The sequence below is a fragment of the Poecilia reticulata genome, chromosome 19 (assembly GCF_904066995.2).
Source record: "Poecilia reticulata chromosome 19, P_reticulata-male-v2, whole genome shotgun sequence".
NCBI lineage: Eukaryota > Metazoa > Chordata > Actinopteri > Cyprinodontiformes > Poeciliidae > Poecilia > Poecilia reticulata.
Genome location: NC_088848.1, coordinates 925,607 through 949,833, shown reverse-complemented (window position 1 = coordinate 949,833; position 24,227 = coordinate 925,607). Strand labels below are relative to the sequence as shown.

Genomic DNA, 24,227 nt, shown 5'->3' with positions numbered 1-24,227 from the left:
GGTTAATGGAGGAGCCATGTTGGGACGGCTTCCTGGAGGCGGAGCTTCAGAAAGAGCAGGAGTTCTTAAAGAGACAGAGGCCCAATTTCAAGAGTGAAATCAGGAAGTCAAATTTCTTTTAAGTTATATTTTAAATATATTTAGCATTTTATAGCAACTGAAGGTAACATAGTTACTGGATTATGCTATAAAATGGCACCATTGAAAACGCCCCTTTAAAAAAACACCCAGCTGAAATGTTAGCCCTAAATATGAATTCATATTAGTGTTCATAAGAATACAAACGGTGTGAATCCAGCAGGAAAATAGTTATTTTTCATGTTTCATTGTTTTTCATTTTATTCAAGGAAATTGTGATCTGAACATCGGCCATCAGCTAGTAAGCCTGTTCTGGGATCGATTGGTAGTGTCTCCACTAGGGGACACCCTCCGTGTCCCTGGTGACAAACTAAATACTGACGGCTAGAAGCGGGAATCTGACATATAATTCTGATATTATTGGCAATAAATCAACAGGAATGCATAAACGGCTTGATAAAGTATTTAACGTACCAAATAAATAGAAAAATATAACTTTTCCATGTTGTTTCAAGTCTTATATTTTTAACTTTATTTAATTTTTTCTATTTTTTGATATTGTATTTAATTCTTTTTTTGCTTACTGTCCTTTTATTTTTTTATATTTAGAATTTAAGTTGTTTCTTTAACGTCACTTTTAATTATACATGGATTTATTTTCTCTTCTAATGAGCAGATATTAATTTGTTACATTGTGTAATCAAATAAGATCTATTTATTTATTTGTTGAATGAAACAGTTGTCACATGAAAAACTTTATCAAGTCATTTGTTTGTTTGTTTCCAGTAATGACAGGATTTGTCCTCCATACCTGAGACTCCATGCGCTAACCTACTGTTTACAAGATAAAATCACGAAAGTAGAAACGCAGAATAACTTGACTCTGATTATTGAAATGGGAATAATGACGCTTTAGATTACTCGCTACTGAAAAGGCGGTTGGATCAGAGTAGCGCGGTACCCGTAGTTTTGTCAAGCGCTTTCGTACTGATAAAGTTCCACTTTGTATATAGTGACGTAGTTCTGACTGCCTCCTCAGTGCGCATGCGCAGCCTCGGCACACGTGAAGCAGACGGCATGGCAGAGAACACAGAAGTACCGTTGGACCGGGCTCAGGTAAGGGTTCATCTCTGGTTACCTCGCGGTTCTACCAGAACCCGTGGGCGACCTCTGGGCTTCCGGTCGGGTTCTGGACGGGACCGTCTGGAGCCTCGAGCTTCCTCTGCGGGGTTCGGCTAGGTGGATGCTAGTTAGCCGGCTACCTAGCCGTTTAGCTGTTTACTGGCGGCTTTAACCAGAGTCGCCTTCTCTCTCAGGTGAAAAAGGCCGTCCAGGCTCTGCAGAGTTTCCTGAAATCAAAGTCCAGGGAAGATGTTCTGCTGCTGGATGACGGAGAGCCGATCAGCCTGCTCTTCTCCCTGTGGAAGATCCCCAGACAGACGCAGACCATCCGCATGTGAGTCCTGGTGGTGGGACGTTTGTTTGTTTGGTCGGTCAGAATGGATGTCGGTGGTCTGGACGTCGATTCTCAGTGTTGAGAGGGCAGATGTATCGGTTATCGGTCATAACAGCGATATTAATATCGGATATCGTGTCTGAATCCCTATTAAAATGTTTAGAAATGGCGTGAAACGGGATGTTTGACTAATTTTCCTGTAGTTTTCAGACTACATTGTTGTTCTGTCCTAAAGTTTTAATGTAAACAAATGGGAAGGAATATATTGTTTGTAAAGTTTTCAAACAAAGTAATTTAATGTGGGGTTGCAGTGATTGTGAAAATATGTTTTTTGTTTTGTATGAAAAGTGGCTCAATGTAGCAAACAAAGGCGAATGCAGCCAACGTTTTCATGTCAGTCTGATCATTTCACTCCATCAAAAGTTCTGATCTGATCCACTTGGGAAACTAAACCCGATGGTTTTAGAAACACCTGGAATCTAAACGCTGGTGTCGCATTTTATCCGATTCTTCCAGCAGCAGAAGAATCCAGACGGTGAATCTGTGATGTCTGAAAATGACGAGCAGTCTGGGTCAGTGAACGCATCACGTCCCAACCCCCCCCAGTCCTGGTCCGACTCCCAGCAGAACCGGGTCAGAAGCTGCTGTTAGCTGTTAGCTCTCTTCATCTCGACAACTTTAACATCCATCCAGAGACGGCGGCCATCTTTACTGCCATCTGCAGACATGGCTGCGTTGTTCTTCTTGGGTCTCTTCCGGGTCGGAACCGTTCACATCTGCATATTATTAGTAGTGGGGAAAAAAAATGATTTCAGCAAAAGATCATAGCTGAGCAGGAAGAGCAGCTGGGTGAAAGTAACCACTCCCTGATTTGAATGGTTAATCAGTTTTCATGCTTTCGGATCAGAACTGATTCGGGTGTAAACGATATTCCAGTTTTCCGGTCCGAATGAACCGTGTGTCTGTTCTCAGCCCTCTGCCTCACGGCCAGCGCTCCGACACCGACCAGGTCTGCCTCTTCACCAAAGACGAGCCCAGGATGACGGCGGAGCAGAACCAGAGGTTCTACAGGAAGCTGCTGGAGGAGCGCGGCGTCACAAGCGTCTCAGAGGTGCCGCAGGAGCTGCCGGCCACAGGAAGTGCACCTCGGCGGGTTTTCTAACTGAATGTTTCCGTTTTAGATCATTCCGCTGAAAACCCTGAAGAAGGAATACAAGCCGCACGAAGCGAAGCGGCGGCTGCTGGGGAACTTCGACGTGTTCCTGTCGGATGAGCGGATCCGCCGCCTGCTGCCGTCGCACCTGGGGAAACATTTCTACGCCACCAAGAAGTGAGTTTCTTTCTCACCTTTGACCTTTTATTTCAGGCTCCAGCTAAAGACTCTTAGAAATCAGTTATCCTGATGATTAGTTAATGTACAGCTGAACGATGTAGAATTAGAAATACTTTAAAAGATGCTAAGAAATAAATAAATGTAATTAAAACTAAAATTCAGTAACGTCATTCCTCTAATAAATTTTAACATTTTTATTGTCTTGTATGCAAATTGTTTTGGATTAATTAATTAAAGCTCTGAGTGTTTAATCTGTTTAATCCAGTACTTGAAAATCAAATTGGTGACAATTTAATCAATTAATCCTGATTATTCTGATCAATGTTTTCAGCCCAGTTTAGGTCCGAGCGGCCCGGTTCTGTTAGAACAGCCCGGTTCTGTTAGAACAGCCCGGTTCAGAGACCCGCTCAGAGATAAAGATGGTTCATTATTTCAGTTTGATTTAACTTTATGGTTAATAGATTATTTCTGATCATGATTGATCGCGATCAATCGGTGGTGGTTTTGTTGCCGAGACGAGCAGGAAACATGTTTTGTGTTTTTCCCAGAATGCCGATCTCCATCAACCTGCAGAGCAGCAATCTGGGCCGAAACGTCCAGCGGCTCGTCCAGGGAACCCGACTGACCGTCACCAACAGAGGCAGCTGCAGGTCCGACCCGACCCCGTCTCATCAGAACCACAGTAACCTGCAGGCCCGGACCGGTTCTGACTGAGAGGTTCTGACCGGTCAGAACCAGTCCAGATCGATCCGGACCGGTTCTGATCGGTCCAGTCAAAGGTTCTGACCGGTCCAGCTCGGTCCAGTCAAAGGTTCTGACCGGTCAGAACCAGTCCAGATCGATCCGGACCGGTCAGCTCGGTCCAGTCAAAGGTTCTGACCGGTCCAGTCAAATCAGACTAACAGTTTCCTGTTTCAGCTCCGTTGGATAAATGAAAGTTTTTCTGTTGAACAGGAAATGAGGTTAAAGTTCATCTCAGTTCATCTGGATTATTTCCACATCATGTTTTTCCGTCTTGCCCCACAGCATGATGCTGCCACCACCGTACTGTACAGTTAGGATGGCACAAGCATTTCCGTTTCCCTCCTAATGTAGCGATGATGATTCTGTCCAGATATTTCAGTTTTATGTTCATCAGACCAAAACTCGACTACAATCAGTTTTCCTCAGCCAGTAACGGTGCATTGTGGGTAACGGGGATGTTCCCTTCCTGGACGGCGGCTGCTTCCATGATGAACATAGTTTTATAATAATTAAATATGGATCGAGAAATCTTTGCTGATTAATTCATGAGTGGCCTCTTGTTTCTGGGCGTATGTAAACTTGTGGCCTCCTGTCTGTTTCTGGGCGTATGTAAACTTGTGGCCTCCTGTCTGTTTCTGGGCGTATGTAAACTTGTGGCCTCCTGTCTGTTTCTGGGCGTATGTAAACTTGTGGCCTCCTGTCTGTTTCTGGGCGTATGTAAACTTGTGGCCTCCTGTCTGTTTCTGGGCGTATGTAAACTTGTGGCCTCCTGTCTGTTTCTGGGCGTATGTAAACTTGTGGCCTCCTGTCTGTTTCTGGGCGTATGTAAACTTGTGGCCTCCTGTTTCTGGGCGTATGTAAACTTGTGGCCTCCTGATTCTGGGCGTATGTAAACTTGTGGCCTCCCGCAGCATGGCGCGCGTCGCTCACGCCAACATGACGGCAGACGAGGTGACGGAGAACGTGGAGGCGGCCGTCCAGACGGTGGCCGCCAAGCTGCGGATGGTGAGTCAAAGGTCAAAGGTCGGAGGGGAACTGCTCCCTCCCACCAGAGGGGGCAGCACTGAGGCCAAATGACGTAGAAAGAAACTGAAATGTCACAATTTGGACAGAGAAACTTAAAGATGGATTCAGAAAATGTATCTTATATTTTTGAAGGGAGATTTTATTTAAACTTTGTTTTTATTTTTAATATTTAAAATGTCTTCCAGGTCTGTTAAATGTTTATGATAGTTTAAAGTTATTACCATTATGTTACTGGAAAATGGTCTCAAAACAACCATATTATCGTTTATCGGGATCATTTCTGGAACAATTTGTTACGGAGACATTCTGACGATAAAATCCTGAGTTTTGAATCTTCAACAAGGTAGAAACCAGATTTTATTCACCTAATTAAAATATTGTGTGCTCAGATTAATACTGAGCATCTTAAAAATGTCTTCAGTTTTATTTTTTTGACCTGTTGTCATGAAGTTCAGAAGAGGACGTGTTAATTCAGACCTTCTCTGTCTGGGTCGTGGCAGAAAGGATCAATCGTGAAGCTGATCCACCTGAAGAGTCTGACCTCGGTGGCGCTGCCCATCTACACGTCCGACCTGAGGCGCGGCCGCGTGCTGCAGAGACCCCAGGTCAGATGAAGATGACCTTCATAAAAACAAGAGTTTTTATTTTCCAACCAACCAGCAGCAACGTCTGTGATCTACAGGAAAAAACAAAGAGGGGGAAGAAGAACGAGGCGGGAGACGAAACGACGAAGGAACAGAAGAAGAAGAAGAAACAGGGGGATGATGATGATGATGAGGAGGAGGAAGAGGAGATTCCACAGCTGGTTCCCATAGAAACGCCCAGCAAAAGACCCAGGATGCAGGTCGGCGTTTCCTCCTCCCTCTGCAGTCCGACGTCGGCACCAAGTTCATCCATTTATGTTCTTATGTTTCAGAAACCAACCAGACCCGCCGCAGCAAAGAAGGTCACCACGGGGTCAAAGGTCACCACGAGGTCACCGGTCACCAAGGCTTCCATCAAAGCAACCAGGAAGGCCGGCAGGGTGGCGCAGAGAGGAAGGAGAAAAGTCCCTGGAGGGAAATGATTCTCCTCGGATGCAGTTTCTGTTCGATTCGAGTTCTTAAATCTGAAAATGGCTGCAGCTGATTCTGTTCCACGTTTCAACGTCCGCGCCTCGTCGGCAGGAACAAACAAACATCCTCGTTTTTATTGAAAGGACAGGAACGGAATCAGAATGTCGATTTTATTTTACTGAACCTCAGAAAATGGAAAAGTTTGAAAGTTTTATGGTTTTCGCTCAACATTTTCAGTTATTTCTGTTTGAGTTATGGCCACCAGAGAAATGCATCTAAAAAATGTAACTTTTCATGTGTGTAAAAATTACATCACTTTAAAATAATGTCATGGATAAAATGCCGGTGAACTTTGACCTTTGAGCTTCTAAAAGGGTCACTAACGGCTGAAGTGACTGTCGGGGTAAAGAGTTAGTTGTTCACTAACAAGTTTTCACTTAATTCATGAAATAAATGCATAAATCAGCTGTTAAATCTGTTTTGAATCATTTAAACTCCAGGTTTAGATTTTGATATTTACAGTTTGTACTGGAGACGATGAAGATCCGGTGGCTGAATTGTTGGTTTAAATGTTAGAATAAATGTTTTTGGATCATGTGTCACAATATTTAACTTAAGAAATAAGAAACGAATCTCCTTTGTTGTCGGATCAGAACCGCGACGCTGTGATGACGTCACCGCCAGAAGAAACAGTGACGTGTTCATGACCACTTCCTGTTCCAGAAATACGGCGGTATTAATCCACGGAGGGGGCGGGGCCACGATTTTAGCTGAGTCATGGTCTGATCACGACACGGTTCTGTAGAAACAATCTGTTCAAATCAGAACCGTGGAGCCACAACCGGGCCGAGACTGGATCAGGGGGGCCAAAGTGTAAAGGGTGACCTTTGGGGTGATGCTGGTCTCTATAGGTTGACCTTTGGGGTGATGCTGGTCTCTATAGGTTGACCTTTGGGGTGACGTCTATAGGTTGACCTTTGAGGTGACGTCTATAGGTTGACCTTTGGGGCGATGCTGGTCTCTATAGGTTGACCTTTGGGGTGATGCTGGTCTCTATAGGTTGACCTTTGGGGTGACGTCTATAGGTTGACCTTTGGGGTGATGCTGGTCTCTATAGGTTGACCTTTGGGGCGATGCTGGTCTCTATAGGTTGACCTTTGGGGTGACGTCTATAGGTTGACATTTGAGGTGACGTCTATAGGTTGACCTTTGGGGCGATGCTGGTCTCTATAGGTTGACCTTTGGGGTGATGCTGGTCTCTATAGGTTGACCTTTGGGGTGATGCTGGTCTCTATAGGTTGACCTTTGGGGTGATGCTGGTCTCTATAGGTTGACCTTTGGGGCGATGCTGGTCTCTATAGGTTGACCTTTGGGGTGATGCTGGTCTCTATAGGTTGACCTTTGGGGCGATGCTGGTCTCTATAGGTTGACCTTTGGGGTGACGTCTATAGGTTGACCTTTGGGGTGATGCTGGTCTCTGGAGGTTGACCTTTGGGGTGACGTCTATAGGTTGACCTTTGGGGCGATGCTGGTCTCTATAGGTTGACCTTTGGGGTGATGCTGGTCTCTATAGGTTGACCTTTGGGGTGATGCTGGTCTCTATAGGTTGACCTTTGGGGTGATGCTGGTCTCTATAGGTTGACCTTTGGGGCGATGCTGGTCTCTATAGGTTGACCTTTGGGGTGATGCTGGTCTCTATAGGTTGACCTTTGGGGCGATGCTGGTCTCTATAGGTTGACCTTTGGGGTGACGTCTATAGGTTGACCTTTGGGGTGATGCTGGTCTCTGGAGGTTGACCTTTGGGGTGACGTCTATAGGTTGACCTTTGGGGCGATGCTGGTCTCTATAGGTTGACCTTTGGGGTGATGCTGGTCTCTGGAGGTTGACCTTTGGGGCGATGCTGGTCTCTATAGATTGACCTTTGGGGTGATGCTGGTCTCTGCAGGTTGACCTTTGGGATGATGCTGGTCTCTATAGATTGACCTTTGGGGTGATGCTGGTCTCTGCAGGTTGACCTTTGGGATGATGCTGGTCTCTATAGGTTGACCTTTGGGGCGATGCTGGTCTCTATAGATTGACCTTTGGGGTGATGCTGTTCTCTGGAGGTTGACCTTTGGGGCGATGGTGGTCTCTATAGATTGACCTTTGGGGTGATGCTGGTCTCTGCAGGTTGACCTTTGGGATGATGCTGGTCTCTGCAGGTTGACCTTTGGGGTGACGTCTCTGCAGGTTGACCTTTGGGGCGATGCTGGTCTCGGGAGGTTGACCTTTGGGGCGATGCTGGTCTCTGCAGGTTGACCTTTGGGGTGATGCTGGTCTCGGGAGGTTGACCTTTGGGGTGACGTCTATAGGTTGACCTTTGGGGCGATGCTGGTTTCTGCAGGTTGACCTTTGGGGTGATGCTGGTCTCTATAGGTTGACCTTTGGGGTGATGCTGGTCTCTGGAGGTTGACCTTTGGGGTTATGCTGGTCTCTGCAGGCTGACCTTTGGGGTGACGTGTATAGGTTGACCTTTGGGGTGATGCTGGTCTCTGCAGGTTGACCTTTGGGGTTATGCTGGTCTCTGCAGGCTGACCTTTGGGGTGACGTGTATAGGTTGACCTTTGGGGCGATGCTGGTCTCTGCAGGTTGACCTTTGGGGCGATGCTGGTCTCTGCAGGTTGACCTTTGGGGTGATGCTGGTCTCTATAGGTTGACCTTTGGGGTGATGCTGGTCTCTGCAGGCTGACCTTTGGGGTGACGTGTATAGGTTGACCTTTGGGGCGATGCTGGTCTCTGCAGGCTGACCTTTGGGGCGATGCTGGTCTCTGTAGGTTGACCTTTGGGGTGACTGCGGTCATGGTGGGCCATGTTTGACTCCGCCTCCTGGTCAGTGACTGATGGATGTATTGATGAGGGAACCAAATTTGTCAGTCTTATGTTACCCGCTGCGCTGCGTGCGGTGGCCGTGGAAACGGTTGTTCTCGGTGCGCCGGTATCAGGTGACGCAGCTTTTGTCCAGCGGCGGCTGCTGCAGCCCGGTGCGCTGATGTGTGGATGATTGATGCTGAATGAAAGCAGACGATGACGGGCGGCTCTCCGACGCCCGGCCTCTGGTCTGCGGCTGCGTCGGTCCTTCTGGAGTTACCGGCTTGTGTTCCCGGGTTACTGGTGTTGCTGCTCCATGGGAGCGGAACCAGTCCAAACGGACCGACGGAACAAGGGGTTTTCTCAGGACGCCATGGAGGAACCTGAGGATCAGAGCCTGTGCTCAGACCAGCGCTCAGCAGGTCCAGCTTGGGCCTTCCTCCACAAGCCCATCATCTCCATGGTGATGGGGTCTCTGATGTCTGCGGCCGGCGCGCTGCTGCTCCTGCTCCGCTCCGCCGGGGTGAGCGGCGCGTCCCGGTCCGTGGCGTCGGCCTGCCTGTCCGTAGGGCTGACGTTCGTGGCGGTGGGCCTGGTGTGGATCCCCGTCCTGAAGGAGAAGCGGCGGCGGCGACGCCTCAGCCAGGGGCTGGAGGACGAATGTTGAGGCCTCTGGGTCGGCCGGGTTTCCTTCCGGTTTTAAGGATCTACCGGGTCCAGCAGAGGATCTTCTGCTCCACATGCTGGCTGTTGTCTTCAGCCTGGATCTGGAGGAGGACATGAGTCTGAGATGAAGAGCAGGGCTGAGCCGGTCACAGTCATCATGCGGCTCCACGCAGCTGAGCTTCATGTCTTCAGCCGCATGTAGATCAACCCGCCGAGTTCCTGATGCCACATGATGCCTCCTAACTTCTAATAATAAACTTCTACTGCTAAAGGCTACACCAGCAGGATTTAACGTCTGCAGCAAGAACCTAATTTCTAGATGATTTCATATTCAATTAATATAGAATTTTTTTAAGTTTAAATGCTAAATCAGTTAAAAGATTACAACCCTTCAGCACCATTTTATTTTGACATTATAATTATAATCCCCTCTGATGTATTTAATATCTTGTTCTCTACTATTCTCTCTATTTTGTTTCTGGATGTTTCTTGGTTTAAATGAAGTTAGGAGAGGAAGTGGAACCATCTTCAGCGCTGTTGAATAAATCTGGAAACGGTAATTATGGAAACCTATAAGTGCCCTAAATGTTTCCAAAGCTAAAGCGCTAGGCTACTAATTAGCTTCAGTATTAGCTGTTAGCGGATTGTTCCCACCACTGATTTCATTTGACTCTTTTGCAATGGAAATATCAGAAACTGTTCAAACCAAAACTCAACAGTAAACAGAAATGACCAAACGTCGGATGATGGGAGGTGATTATCTGGAATGACCGCTGCGTGTTTGTCAGAGATGATGCAACTGAAACTTCAGATCCAGTGGATTCCAGATAACAACCGGTGAACATTGTACTTTGAACAGCAGCTTGTTCCATGCAGGGATTTGGCCTCACAGTCCTGCAGCCGCCGGCGGACCAGGTTTCTTCTTCCTCTGGTCTGGAGGACGTCCTCTGCCATCATGTCCACCTCCGTGCAGATCGCGCCGGTCATGGAGGAGACGTACGATGGAGTCGGCCGCTGTAAGTGTGCCTTCTGGCTGGCGGTGGTCCAAGACGTTCTGGGCGTCCTGGTCATCATGGTGGGGGTGTTCAGCGGCCTGGTGATCCACGACGTCTTCATCTACGGCGGCGCCATCGTCATCTTCCTCAGCCTGATCTGGTGGATCTTCTGGTACTCGGGGAACATCGACGTGCCGCCAGAGGAGCTGGAGGACGACGTGGGCCTGATGAAGACCCGGGACAGGCGGCTCAGCCGGGCCGTCAGGCGGGTTTCCAACGGGATCAGGAACTCCTTCAGGAAAAAGGCTCGGCCTGTGGAAGAGGGGCCCTCCGGGGGCCCCGGGCCCTCAGACTGCGGTACGGATGTAACACTCTCCACCATATACGGCAGCTCTAAAGGCTCCTCCTCAAAACAACTTGTGAGAGAAACTCTGTCCATATGAAGAGTCAGAACCTGGAGCTGGAGTTTTATTTTTGTCTGTATTAACTGTTATTTTTATGTGTCTGTAATCGTTAGTCAGCACAGAGATGATGAATGATGATAAGACGTAAACTTTGACCACAACAGAGACTACTGGCTGTTTTTACTGCTGTAGCTCATTTACAGATGTCGGAGGAGTTGAAAAGAGTGAAGTGCTTCATTTGATCTGTTCATTTATCATGGAAGCTGTAGATGCTGCTGCTGCTGAAGCGAAAACTGACACACCTGAAGCAGGAAGCAGCTATAAACAGCTGCTACTAGCTTTTACTGTCCATATGTTCCCTATTTTCTGCAAAAATACTAAATTATTGCTGGTAATATATGTCAAATCTAAATTAACGATGAAACAAACCCACACTGAACTTGTTTTGTAACTCGTAAAATATTTTTAGAATTTTTGTGTGAAATTAAAAGTTGTAAAAATATCACATTTCCATCTTGTTTAAAGTTTAAACCATTAAGAATTGAGTGTTTAGCTCCGCCCCCCAGTGTCATCAAAGTGGGCGGAGCCTACATACTCTGGGGGCGTGGCTGAGTGTGGGATTCTTCAGCAACTTTTACTCAAAAAGCGGCAAGTCTATTGTTTTTGTTTTTTCTGTTATTAAGACTTTTATGGTGACGTGAAGCACCGGAGGACGTGCATCCAACAGAGCATCTGTGCACAGATGTTCTCCACCTGACTCCACCAAGAAGAATCAGAGTATTTCAGTTATGCCACCAATGAGAAAGATGAATCTGCAAATATATAATTGTATTGTATAATTATTTTCCATGTAGAAAACCTCCCAATGTGTTAATCTGCCACACTATATCCTAATAAAATGCTTTGGAGGTGGTATGTTATCCTCATGTGAGGATTTAACAGCTGGTGGCTCGTTACATTATTTTAGAAAGCGAACGTGTTACTTTTTATTTTAAAGAGGAACAAAAACCTGAATCTGACAGTTTGTCATGTTTTTAGTTTGTCAGGTTTTTAGGCCACAGGAAGCAAATGGGGGAAATGATAGAATTGGATAAAGAATGAAGAAAACATTTTCAGACACCAAGAAGAAGAATATCTGCTCATCTGGACCACACAGAACCAGCAGAACAAGCCTAAAGCGACGGAAATCAGTTTTTCAGGTAAAAACTACAACTCCCAGCAGCGCACGTCATCATGTGACCGGGGAATGTTTGGTCACGTGACCCCGCCGCCGTCATGTGAGTGGTCGGTTTCAGTTTTTCGCAATGTCACAGGCTGAACTGATTATACTCTGATAACTTTTGGTTTCTGGTCCAAAGCGGCTCCCGGTTCTGCTGACACGGGACCGAACGGCTCACAGTTCGGCCTCGGAACCGCGTCCAACACGGCCCGCCGGGTTATCGGACGGTGAAGCGGCTCCCCCGCAGGCCTCGCTGTTCACCGAGCGAGCATCGGCGCTCACGCCGCTGTTGGGTGGGTCCAGGTCGGCTGCGGCGGCGGCATGGAGCCGGGGCACCGCTAGCTTGGTGCTGGTTCTGGGAGATGAGAAGAACCGTTTCCTCCGAGTCGTTTCCGGTCCAGGAGGTCGGATGTCAGGATGAACGGTGAGTCTCTCATCCTGCAGCCAGGGGAGGTTCTGGTCCAGCAACCTGCTCAGAGCTACCAGAACCAGCTACTTCCTGCACACGTTCAGCTCCAGCTGCTTTATTCTGTGGTTCGGAACACTTGGGCTCGGTTCGGTCAGACTCTGCTGCTGGAAAATGAAAGCAAAAGTCCAACAACAACATCAACGCAGCGCTCAGGTCACCTTAACAACAGCCTAGAAACATTCAGCTTTTATTTTGAAAGGAAAGGTCCAGATTCTGCCCGCTAGTTTGGTTCTGAACTTTAAATCCACTTTAAAACCAGAATAATTTTTTCAGTGGAGACCTAAAACAATCTACACGTTTCTTTTATTGAGACAAACCTTCAAAGTCTTTAAGCTTTGATCATTTTTCAGCCTGAATTCTTCATTTGTAGAAAAAAATGTGATTTTATTTTTGTCCTGCTTCTTCGCTGTTGATGATTTTGGCTCAGGTGATAAAAAGTTTGGACTCCTCAGATTAACTTCAGAACCGTTTCTGAGCCCAGAGTAACTTTGTTCTGTTGTAACGTCTCAGGGAAACCGCCTCCATGTTTCTCTCCTCTTCATCCCTCCTCCTCCTCCTCCTCATCAGTGTGTTTCCTTCCTCTGCAGGAACTCAGCAGAATGATGCGAAGAGACAGAACCTCCTCGAGAGGCTGCTGGACGCCGTCAAACAGGTGAGTTAGCCATTAGCGGTTAGCGCAGTGTCCCCCCCCCCTGGTCCTCAGGCCCCCTGCCCTGCATGTTCTAGATGAGCCTCTGTTCCAGAACAGCTGATCCAAATGGCTGCATCACCACCAGGTGCTGCAGAAACCAGTTAATTCAGTTCAGGTGGCAGAAGGAAACACCTGAAACATGCAGGGCAGGGGGGGGGGGGAGAAACACTGGGTTAGTGGCTAGCGCTAGTGCTTAATGTGAGCTATTAGCAATGAGTGTTAGCGGTTAGCCATTAGCGTTAGTGCTTAATGTGAGCTATTAGCAATGAGTGTTAGCGGTTAGCCATTAGCATTAGTGCTTAATGTGAGCCATTAGCGATGAGTGTTAGCGGTTAGCCGTTAGTGGTTAATGTTAGACATCAGCGGTTAGCTATTAGCGGCTAGCGTTAGCGGTTAGCATCCTTCCCACAGGAGGCAGCAGCAGTTCAGTTCAGTTGAACTCTGGGAGAAATATGATGGTAAACTGAATTAAATAGAGATGCAGCTGCAGACCCGTCTGAAAGTATTCACACCCCGGGAACATTTTTACGGTGATATGAGGCGACGTGTCTGCGGCAGTGCGAGGCGACGCGTCTATGGTGATGCGTCTGCGGCGGTGCGTGGCGATGCGTCTATGGCGATGCGTCTATGGCGATGCGTCTATGGCGGTGCGTCTATGGCGATGCGTCTATGGCGATGCGTCTGCGGCGGTGCGTGGCGATGCGTCTATGGCGATGCGTCTATGGTGATGCGTCTATGGCGGTGCGAGGCGACGCGTCTGCGGCGGTGCGTGGCGATGCGTCTATGGCGATGCGTCTATGGCGGTGCGTCTATGGTGATGCGTCTGCGGCAGTGCGAGGCGACGCGTCTATGGTGATGCGTCTGCGGCAGTGCGATGCGACGCGTCTTCAGTTTGAAGTTTGTTTCATCTTTGAACATCCAGATGGAAACTTTTGCTCATTCTTACTCAGGCCGGATTTAGTTCTTCAAACTCGAGTTTTTTAAAGACTCATCTCAGATCTGCTATTGGATTTAGGTCTGGACTTTGACTAGGCCATTGTAACCCATGAATCAGCTTTGAGGTAAAGCATCCCATAATATCTCTGCATGTTAGGAGTGGAAGGAGACCCTCCAGTCTTTAGGTTTTCCTCCACCAAACTTCCCATCAACTCTGGTCGTCTTGTTCCTGCTAAAGAGCATTCCCACAGCATAATGCTGCCAACATCATGTTTCACTGTGGGGACATTTTCATTTAAATCTGAATGTTAAAATGTGGTTTTATCTCTTCCTGCAAGACTTGGGACTAATTTAATAATAATAAACCTGTTTGGTAAAACCTTTATGGTTTTAATGTGACAGAATGTGGATCTGTTGTTGTTTCACTTCCTTCACCTGCTGCTCACACAGACAGACAGGAAGTAGAACAATGTCTCCTGGGTCGACTTATGTAGAAATTTGTGAGAAAAACCTTCTGGGAGGATGAGGATGATGAAGAGCAGATGGTCTGGCACGGGCGTCACCGTGGCGACGTGAGCAGGCTGGGTTCAGGTTGCAGAGAAAGCAGCTGCGTGACTCTGATCAAAGCCGAACCCGGATTGTTCTGCAGCAGAACATTCAAGCTGGAAGGTCTGTTCTGGCTCTGCCGCCTGCAGGGCGGGAACTTTCTCATGTTTTCATTCCTTTCATGTCTCTGCAGTGCCAAATCCGCTTTGGAGGAAGAAAAGAGATCGCCACGGACTCGGACAGCAGGTAGAGCAGGTCCGAACGGGAAATGTTTTTCAGAACCGCAGATTCAGACTGGACCACGTATCTCTTTACTGCTAAGTGAAGCTTGAAAGCAGCTCTTCAGGAAGTTGCTGTCTTCTGCCGTGTTGCTTTGATTCTTTCATGTCTGAGAAATCCTTTAGTCTCCATGGCAACCATTCAGCTGTTCAGAACGCCTGGGTGGACCAAGCTCCGCCTCTGAGGCGCAGCTCCTCCCCCACGCTGCTCCTTCAGACTAGCCAGCAGCAAACAGCTCATTATAGGAGCTGCTGCTCGTTAAAGGGTTAAAAGAGGAGCCATGTTGGGACGACTTCCTGGGGGCGGAGCTTCAGGAGGAGCAGGAGCTTCTTAAAGAGACAGAGGCCCAACTCCAAGGCGTTAAATCAATAAATAATTTGAATGAATTAACCTGTTGAATTGATTTATTGTGAAAGGCCCATGGCTGTTTGGAGACTGTGGACAGTAAGCATGATGTCATTCATTAACTTTACAGATATAAGACTGAGCCTGTCAGAAAAAGCAATAAATCATTTAATTTCATAATAAATTGAAACCAGATCAATCATTTCCATTTGCAGGATTCATCATTTCTGTGTTTCTACCAAAACCTGGATGATGAAAGTTTCAGTTTGGTGTTTTGGTTTCATAGGACAGTTTTACATTTTACAATGAATTTTATTTGTTTCTGTTTAGTTTTATTTATCTTGGATATTTAAAATGTCTTCCAGTCCCAGTGTTAAATGTTTGTTGGAATTTAAAGTTTATTGATCTTTGAGAATCAGTCCTTGCATCATGATGTCATTATTGCTGGAAAACAACAATATTATCATTTATTGTGATGACTTCTGAGATGATTTGTCATTAAATTTGTTATCATGAAGGTTCTACTCGTGAGATGAGTAAAAATTAAATGTGTAAATATAAATATGGAAGACAATTGGTGTCATAAGTTTAATCTTCTTTCTACTCATTGGACTGGATGTGGACGTTTTGTGTTTTTATGTTTGATATATTTAGTTATTTTCTTCATTATATTTTTGCTGTCCTACTAGCTGAAGGTTTAACTGAAGCGCTCTGTGTTTACAGGGTGATCTGCCTGTGCGCTCAGTTCGAGGCGGTGCTGCAGCACGGCCTGAGGAAGAGCAAAGGCCTGGCGCTGACCGCTGCAGCGCTGAAGCAGGCTGCCGGCTTCAGCAGCAAGACGGACGCAGGTGAACGCATCACCACCTGCCGAGAAACGGGAAACATCCGACGTGAACGTCTGGCTGTTCACGTCGTTTTGAAGGCGTGAAGCGTTGAATTCTGCAGGAACAGAGTCGGGCTGAGGAAGCAGACCTCTGGGAACGTGTCTGCTTCCCCGTTTCACTTGTTCACCGCAGAAACACTAAATCTTACCAAGTATTTTTGTTCAGTTTCTAATGCAGACATCACATTTAAAATAAGACAAAACTAACTATACGTAACTTTTCAGCAAGACATAAGAGCTTGTTTAGGTAAACAACTCCCTAATATTTATGAAAAAACTTCTACTTCCACTGGCACCGTTACCTGGCAACCCCAGCCAAGCCCAACCCGTTACCTAGCAACCCCAGCCAAGCCCAACCCGTTACCTAGCAACCCCAGCCAAGCCCAACCCGTTACCTAGCAACCCCAGCCAAGCCCAACCCGTTACCTAGCAACCCCAGCCAAGCCCAACCCGTTACCTAGCAACCCCAGCCAAGCCCAACCCGTTACCTGGCAACCCCAGCCAAGCCCAACCCGTTACCTAGCAACCCCAGCCAAGCCCAACCCGTTACCAGGCAACCCCAGCCAAGCCCAACCCGTTACCAGGCAACCCCAGCCAAGCCCAGCCCGTTACCTAGCAACCCCAGCCAAGCCCAACCCGTTACCTAGCAACCCCAGCCAAGCCCAACCCATTACCTAGCAACCCCAGCCAAGCCCAACCCGTTACCTAGCAACCCCAGCCAAGCCCAGCCCGTTACCTAGCAACCCCAGCCAAGCCCAAGGGGAAAATTAAACTCTGGTTAAAAAAGGTCAATATCAGCAGCTGAGATGAAGCTAGCCAGCATTAGCCATCATTAGCTAGTATTAGCTAGCCTTAGCCAGCATTAGCTAGTATTAGCTAGCATTAGCTAGTATTAGCCAGCATTAGCTAGTATTAGCCAGCATTAGCTAGTATTAGCCAGCATTAGCCAGCATTAGCTAATATTAGCCAGCATTAGCTAATATTAGCCATCATTAGCTAGTATTAGCCAGCATTAGTTAGTATTAGCCAGCATTAGCTAGTATTAGCCAGCATTAGCTAGTATTAGCCAGTATTAGCCATCATAAACTAGTATTAGCCATCATAAGGCAGCATTAGCCAGCATTAGCCAGTATTAGCCATCATAAGCTATCATAAGCCAGCATTAGCTAATATTAGCCAGCATTAGCTAATATTAGCCATCATTAGCTAGTATTAGCTAGTATTAGCCAGTATGAGCCATCATTAGCCAGTATTAGCCATCATAAACTAGTATTAGCTATCATTAGCCAGCATTAGCCATCATTAGCCAGCATTGCTAACGGTTCCTCCTCCTGCAGAGCTGACCTTCTGGCTGAACGTGAAGGAGCAGCTGAACCGCCATGAGCTGCAGCGGTTCTACTCGCTGCGCCACATCTCGTCCGAACTGGGCCGGGGCCGGGCCTGGCTGCGCTGCGCCCTGAACGAACACTCGCTGGAGCGCTACCTGCACACGCTGCTGGCTGACCGCCCGCGGCTCGGGTTAGCATCCTCTGGTTCTGGTTCTGGTTCTGGTCAGATGGACGGATTAACAGGTTCTGGTTCTGTCTTCTCTAGGACCTTCTATGAAGACTGGGCTTTTGTTCTGGACGAGGAGAGAGCAAGTATGCTGCCAACCATGGCTGCAGGTGAGCAACCGTCTGAACAACGTGAACAAATAAACATCAAGTATACATATAATTAAATATAAATAAACATATAATAAAGTATAAACATGAATACAAAAAAAATTTAAATAAATGTCAACATAAATATATAAATTTAAGCAAACAAAATATAGGCTACATATTTATATAGAAATATACAAACATAAGAAATAAACATAAATGTATACATGTAAATAATCAAATGTATACAAACAAACAAACATTAATGTATAGACATGAAAATCGACATAAATATAATTTAGTGGTGCACTGATTGCAGTTTTCTGGCCGATCGCCGACCTTTTAAAAAGTCTTAATTTACCGATTCCGATTTTGGCCGATTCCAGTTTTTAGTCTGAAATGTTGCTCAATATATCAAGAAAGTTGCTGAATTGGCGACAACGGGGCGACTGACGCCCAGACGTGACCGGGCCGGTGCTGCTTCTCCAGACGTGAGCGGTCCGGTGCAGCCCCTCCAGACGTGACCGGTCCGGTGCAGCCCCTCCAGACGTGACCGGGCCGGTGCTGCCTCTCCAGACGTGACCGGACCTCTCCAGACGTGACCGGTGCTGCCCCTCCAGACGTGACCGGTCCGGTGCTGCCCCTCCAGACGTGACCGGTCCGGTGCTGCCCCTCCAGACGTGACCGGTCCGGTGCTGCCCCTCCAGACGTGACCGGTCCGGTGCTGCCCCTCCAGACGTGACCGGGCCGGTGCTGCCTCTCCAGACGTGACCGGACCTCTCCAGACGTGACCGGTGCTGCCCCTCCAGACGTGACCGGTCCGGTGCTGCCCCTCCAGACGTGACCGGTCCGGTGCTGCCCCTCCAGACGTGACCGGTCCGGTGCTGCCCCTCCAGACGTGACCGGTCCGGTGCTGCCCCTCCAGACGTGACCGGTCCGGTGCTGCCCCTCCAGACGTGACCGGTCCGGTGCAGCCCCTCCAGACGTGACCGGACCTCTCCAGACGTGACCGGTGCTGCCCCTCCAGACGTGACCGGTCCGGTGCAGCCCCTCCAGACGTGACCGGACCTCTCCAGACGTGACCGGTGCTGCCCCTCCAGACGTGACGTGACCGGTGCTGCCCCTCCAGACGTGACCGGTCCGGTGCAGCCCCTCCAGACGTGACCGGACCTCTCCAGACGTGACCGGTGCTGCCCCTCCAGACGTGACCGGGCCGGTGCTGCCTCTCCAGACGTGACCGGTGCTGCCCCTCCAGACGTGACCGGGCCGGTGCTGCCCCTCCAGACGTGAGCGGTCCGGTGCAGCCCCTCCAGACGTGACCGGGCCGGTGCAGCCCCTCCAGACGTGACCGGACCTCTCCAGACGTGACCGGTGCTGCCCCTCCAGACGTGACCGGACCTCTCCAGACGTGACCGGGCCGGTGCTGCCTCTCCAGACGTGACCGGTGCTGCCCCTCCAGACGTGAGCGGTCCGGTGCTGCCCCTCCAGACGTGACCGGGCCGGTGCTGCCTCTCCAGACGTGACCGGTGCAGCCCCTCCAGACGTGACCGGGCCGGTGCAGCCCCTCCAGACGTGACCGGGCCGGTGCAGCCCCTCCAGACGTGACCGGACCTCTCCAGACGTTCCCGGGCCGGTGCTGCCTCTCCCAGCGGTCCTCCCCTCCGCCCCCTGGTTCCCGGCGCCCGGCTCGGACCGCCTCCCGGCAGCAGCAGCGGTTGCGACGGATACACCCATATTATAAATATATGAATAAATCTGTAAGAAATCTGAAATGTATAAAAATGTCTATAAATATATAATTAATGATAAATGTAGAGGTAATTTATATAGGGAGGAAAATAATATCGAATTATAAAATATTCAACACGTGAGAGCTTGGAGATTCATAATTTAGATTAAAGTCTTTATAATGCATTTTAAACATATTTATTGCTGCGTTTATTTCCTTAGGTAACGTATGTTTTTGGTTTTCGCTCATTAAACTTAAAAATGAAGGTTCTCAGAATGTCACTGGATTTTCTAGGACACTTTTTCGCTCCACTCGGCTGTTGGCCATGAAAACGTCTCTGTCTGAGAATTTATTGTTTTTAACTTTTGGGGTTTTTGTTTAAGTTAACAAAAACCCTATCATTGTCCCTTTTCATCAAGGGACAATGATGAAAAACTATCATTGTCCCTTTTTGAACTGAACTAGTGGATAAAACCTGATATTCAGATTTCCCGTCTCCCTCCAGGTTTGAACTCCATCCTGTTCGCCATCAACATCGACAACAGCGACCTGAACGGCGGCGCGCCGCGCGGTGGCGGCGGCGGCTCGTCCGTCTCCAGCCTGCTGAAGGAATCCACCCAGGGCTTCGGCAGCCTGCTGAAGGAATCCACCCAGGGCGTCAGCTCCCTGCTGCGGGAGATCAGCACCGCCACCGCCGTGGTGCCCGGCTTCACCCCGAAGCCCGACGCCTCCGACCCGCTGCCCGTCCTGCCCCGCAGCGCCTCTGCTGGTAGGAAGCCGCGCTGCGTCCTGGAGACAACCGGCCGCTCCGGTTCCTACCGATCTGTGGCTTGGTTAGGAAATGATGTTGACGTTTACAAATTTAGCTTCAGAATAGTGAAATTAAAATGTGCAGACGCTCCGTCTGCGCTGGTGAACATTCACTCACCTCTGGATTACAAATGCTTGATGTGTCAGAGGGAGTCGCAGGGCTGGCCGATCAACATTGATGACGCGTTATCAGTATCGATAGAAAATACTTAAAATAATATTGATAATTTCACTGAACTCTGACGCAGAACCGCACGGCATTCTGGGAGATGCTAGCTAGCTACAGCTTGTGTAGCAGCAGCTTCAAGGTGCCCCAACATGCTGGGCGTACTTCACTCCGCCGAACCTCGGTCGGTTTCTACGGAACAGGAACCGGGCCAAACGGCTTTGCTCTTTCTTTCTTCCACTCTGTCCCTCTTTCTTTGTCTTTCTGTCTTTTTCTCACACTTTTCTCCTCCTTTCTTTGTCTCTCGCTCTTCTCTGAGCTGTAGCCGGGTTGAGAGGAGCAGCTCTGGGTTCGGGAAGCCGCCCTGCCGTCGCCCTGCGAGCCGCCCTGCGAGCCGCCCTGCGAGCCGCCCTGCGAGCCGCCCTGCGAGCCGCTCTGCGAGCCGCTCTGCCTTTGAACGGAACAAACTGTTTTATTTTCTGTTTGAAATGAATCTCAGTCCAACAGTTTATCTTTCTGATCGTGTTTATCTGGCCGTTCGACACCAAATCAGCTTTCCATTTATTTTATTTCCATCCTGGAGTTTCTGATGCCTGTTTCATTTCTCCATGTTTGTTTAATAGCCTGAAAACTGAAAGATGAATAATTTGAATCGTTTGTTGTAAAACAATCAAATTTCAATCTGCACTGTTACGACCAGTCTAGGGGGCCAGGTCGCAACATGAAGGATCCATCCTCCTCCGATCTCAACATCCGACACACACAAAATTGAACAGTTGATAATGATTTATTTTTAAAAAGATATATCTTTTTTTTATCAAGATGTTACAACTGGAGTACCTGGCTTCAGAGTGAGCTATCGCCGAAAACAACAAACAAAACGAACCTATCTAAATAATAAGAGAAGCTTACCTAATCAAAAGTAAATAAACCAAAGTACAAAAAAACTTACCTTCCTAACCTAAGAAAAACATGAGAAAACTAAGGAAACATAAACGGCAACTCACTCCTACACTCCAGAACTCTAACACAGAAACAAAGGAAAAGGGTGTGGCCGGTGGAGATGAGTTGAGGATGGAACACAGGAAGTCCGCGTCAGCATCTTTTATGTCCGTCCCCTCCGAAAGGCAGCCAATGGGACATCTCCGTCGTCTTCTTGGAATCAATCAATCAGGGACGGGCACCTGCCGACTCATCATTTATAATCAACTGTACGCCGTCAGTCGTAACACCCCCTTTCCTAAGAATTAAACACACCCCCAAGTGTTTAATTCAAATGAGAAAACTAAAAAATTCTAGACAAAGCATCAGCTATTACATTATCCTTACCCTTTTTGTAGTTAATCTGCAAGTTAAAGCCTTGCAGAAGCAGAGACCAGCGCATCAGTCGATGATTGGAGTTGCGCATTTGGGAGACAAAAACTAGCGGGTTATGATCAGTAAATACTTGTACAGGTTGCGCACTAGAACCAAGATAAACTTCGAAGTTCTGTAAAGCAAGTAATAAAGCAAGAGCTTCTTTTTCAATTGTACTGTAATAAAGCTGATGTCTGTTAAACTTTTTTGAGAAGTAGCAGACAGGATGGTCTATGCCTTGCTCATCTTCTTGCAGAAGAACAGCTCCGGCGCCAGACAAACTGGCATCAACTTCAAGTTTAAAGGAACGTTCGAAATTTGGCGCAGCCAGCACTGGTGCACTGCACAACAATGCTTTGGCAGACTCAAACGCAACCTGACAAGATGAAGACCAGACAAAATTTTTCAAAGGACTAACAAGTTCAGTGAGTGGACTAACTACAGCTGAAAAGTTTTTACAAAACCCGCGATAGAAACCACACATTCCCAAAAAGCGACGCAAATCTTTTTTTGTTTGTGGGACAGGAAAATCAATTATTGCCTGCACTTTAGCAGCAATAGGACGCACTTGTCCTTGACCAACCTGTTTTCCTAAGTAGGTGATAGTGGCTTTACCAAACTCGCATTTAGAAAGATTTAATGTGAGAGAAGCATCACGAAAACGATTGAACACTTCTGAAAGAGTTTCCAGATGTTCTGACCAAGTAGCGGAATAAATTACTACATCATCCAAATATGCTTCACAATTTTTCACTCCAAATAACACCTTTTGCATTAAACGTTGGAATGTAGCGGGTGCATTACGCAGCCCGAAAGGCATAACGGTATATTGCAGGAAATAATCGGGAGTCACAAAAGCAGAAATTTCAGAAGCCCTGGGTGTTAATGGGACTTGCCAATAACCTTTTAACAGGTCCAATTTGGTAACAAATTTGGCGGAGCCAACACGATCAATGCAGTCCTCCATTCTCGGAAGCGGAAAAGAATCGGCCTTAGTGACAGCATTAACTTTTCTGTAATCGGTGCAAAATCGAGATGTGTTGTCTGGTTTCGGGACCAGAATACAGGGCGAACTCCACGCGCTGTTACTGGGCACCGCTAAACCATGTTCAACCAGGTAAGCCACTTCTTGTTGCATTAAAACACGCTTCGTTGGATTTATTCTATAAGCATGTTGTTTGATTGGTTTCTCAACTTCCACATCAATATCATGGAAAAGCACGGAGGTTTGCTGTGGATGATCTGAGAAAAGCAACACATTAGTTTCAATCAGATCAACAACATCTTTTCGGGCAGATTGTGACAAATGAGATAGGAAAGATTCCAGGTTTCCCAACACTTCTGAGTTCCTCAAACGAGCCATAGGCATACAACCGCTGTTCTCCCTCAAATCGTCATCGGCCAGATGATAGAGTGGGGTTGAAGAGCAGATAGAAATGGGGGCTACAAAAGAGATTTTATCGACAACGCCTTCTCTGGAAACATAACGTTTAAGCATGTTAATATGACAAACCCTCATTTTTCGTTTTCGATCAGGAGTCTTAATCACATAGTTCGTCTCATTTATTTTTCTGTCCACTTCATATGGTCCAAAAAATTGTGCATGAAGACTAGATCCACTTATAGGAAGCAACACCAAAACCTTTTCACCAGGAATAAAATTTCTGATCACAGATTTTTTATCATAACGAGCTTTCATTTTACTCTGGGCCTTAGCCAGGTTTTCTTGGGCCAGCTGACATGCATGAAAGAGACGCTCTCTAAAACTGCTAACATAATCAAGAACATTATGCTCAGTTTGATGCGACTCTGACAACCATTTCTCTTTAACGAGTTTGAGTGGACCGCGAACAGTGTGTCCAAATACCAAATCTGCCGGACTGAATCCAAGGGATTCCTGAATGGTTTCTCTAACTGCAAATAGCAGAAGTGGAAGACCCTCATCCCAACTTTTACTAGATTCAAGGCAGTATTTGCGCAACATAGTTTTTAGGGTTTGATGAAATCTCTCGAGCGCACCCTGGGACTGTGGGTGATAGGGGCTGGAGGTTTGATGTTGAATTTTCAGTTCATTCATAACCTGCGCAAACACTTTTGACATAAAATTTGTCCCTTGATCCGTTTGAACAACTTTAGGTAAACCAAAAGTTGAAAAAAATTTTGTGAGGGCTTTCACAATGTTCTTCGCCTTTAACGTGCGTAATGGAATTGCTTCCGGAAAACGAGTGGCAGCACACATTATAGTCAAGATGTACTGATGCCCCGACTTGGTCTTTGGCAAAGGGCCGACACAGTCCAATAAAACTCGTTCAAATGGTTCGCCTAGCGCTGGAATGGGATGAAGCGGCGCTGGAGAAATTGGTTTATTTGGCTTTCCAACCAATTGGCATGTGTGACATGATCTACAATAATTCACTACGTCAGACTTTAAACCAGGCCAAAAAAATTACGTAACACCCGGTGATAAGTTTTTTTAACACCACAATGTCCAGCCAAGTTGGCATCATGTGCAAGACTCAAAATCTGAAGTCTGTAATCTTGTGGCACAACC

The 24,227-nt window shown here is 47.4% G+C and overlaps 4 protein-coding genes and 1 long non-coding RNA gene across 9 annotated transcripts in view; 4 read left to right on the top strand and 1 right to left on the bottom strand.

Moving 5' to 3' along the window:
* The first annotated feature begins 1,036 nt into the window (after positions 1 to 1,036).
* Positions 1,037 to 6,166, top strand: rsl1d1 (ribosomal L1 domain containing 1). 2 transcript variants are annotated; one of them, XM_008436256.3, is made up of 9 exons: positions 1,037 to 1,194; positions 1,395 to 1,534; positions 2,507 to 2,645; positions 2,716 to 2,864; positions 3,416 to 3,517; positions 4,523 to 4,616; positions 5,138 to 5,242; positions 5,320 to 5,481; positions 5,554 to 6,166. In XM_008436256.3, exons 1-9 carry the CDS (start codon positions 1,123 to 1,125, stop codon positions 5,701 to 5,703), a joined length of 1,113 nt encoding a protein of 370 aa, XP_008434478.2. In that variant the 5' UTR covers positions 1,037 to 1,122; the 3' UTR covers positions 5,704 to 6,166. The 2 variants fall into 2 exon arrangements, with proteins under 2 accessions (XP_008434478.2, XP_008434477.2); XM_008436255.3 differs by having other exon boundaries at positions 5,320 to 6,166.
* Positions 6,167 to 8,855: 2,689 nt separating this feature from the next.
* On the top strand, positions 8,856 to 9,227 carry LOC103481026 (phosphoinositide-interacting protein-like). The gene has a single exon (XM_017310679.2). The coding sequence runs from the start codon at positions 8,856 to 8,858 to the stop codon at positions 9,204 to 9,206; it is 351 nt and encodes a 116-aa protein (XP_017166168.1). The 3' UTR covers positions 9,207 to 9,227.
* A 924-nt stretch (positions 9,228 to 10,151) lies between these two features.
* LOC103481025 (transmembrane protein 238-like) lies at positions 10,152 to 11,217 on the top strand. Its single transcript, XM_008436253.3, has one exon. It carries the CDS (start codon positions 10,161 to 10,163, stop codon positions 10,641 to 10,643), a length of 483 nt encoding a protein of 160 aa, XP_008434475.1. The 5' UTR covers positions 10,152 to 10,160; the 3' UTR covers positions 10,644 to 11,217.
* Positions 11,218 to 11,624: 407 nt separating this feature from the next.
* Positions 11,625 to 12,869, bottom strand: LOC145549207 (uncharacterized). The gene is made up of 2 exons (XR_014085186.1): positions 12,610 to 12,869; positions 11,625 to 12,396 (listed from the first exon to the last, which is right to left on the bottom strand). It is a non-coding gene; the product is annotated as an uncharacterized LOC145549207 (long non-coding RNA).
* The window catches only part of snx29 (sorting nexin 29), a 116,912-nt gene continuing 104,548 nt past the window's right edge, over positions 11,864 to 24,227 (top strand). For 3 of the 4 annotated variants that reach the window (XM_081601154.1, XM_081601151.1, XM_081601153.1), the window contains exons 1-7: positions 11,864 to 12,247; positions 12,880 to 12,944; positions 14,659 to 14,711; positions 15,813 to 15,937; positions 17,310 to 17,490; positions 17,566 to 17,636; positions 19,850 to 20,113. In XM_081601154.1, coding sequence (XP_081457280.1) covers positions 12,241 to 12,247; positions 12,880 to 12,944; positions 14,659 to 14,711; positions 15,813 to 15,937; positions 17,310 to 17,490; positions 17,566 to 17,636; positions 19,850 to 20,113 — 766 coding nt within the window. In that variant the 5' untranslated portion in view covers positions 11,864 to 12,240. The remainder of the gene's footprint in view (positions 12,248 to 12,879; positions 12,945 to 14,658; positions 14,712 to 15,812; positions 15,938 to 17,309; positions 17,491 to 17,565; positions 17,637 to 19,849; positions 20,114 to 24,227) is intronic. The other variant, XM_081601152.1, reaches the window with a different exon arrangement.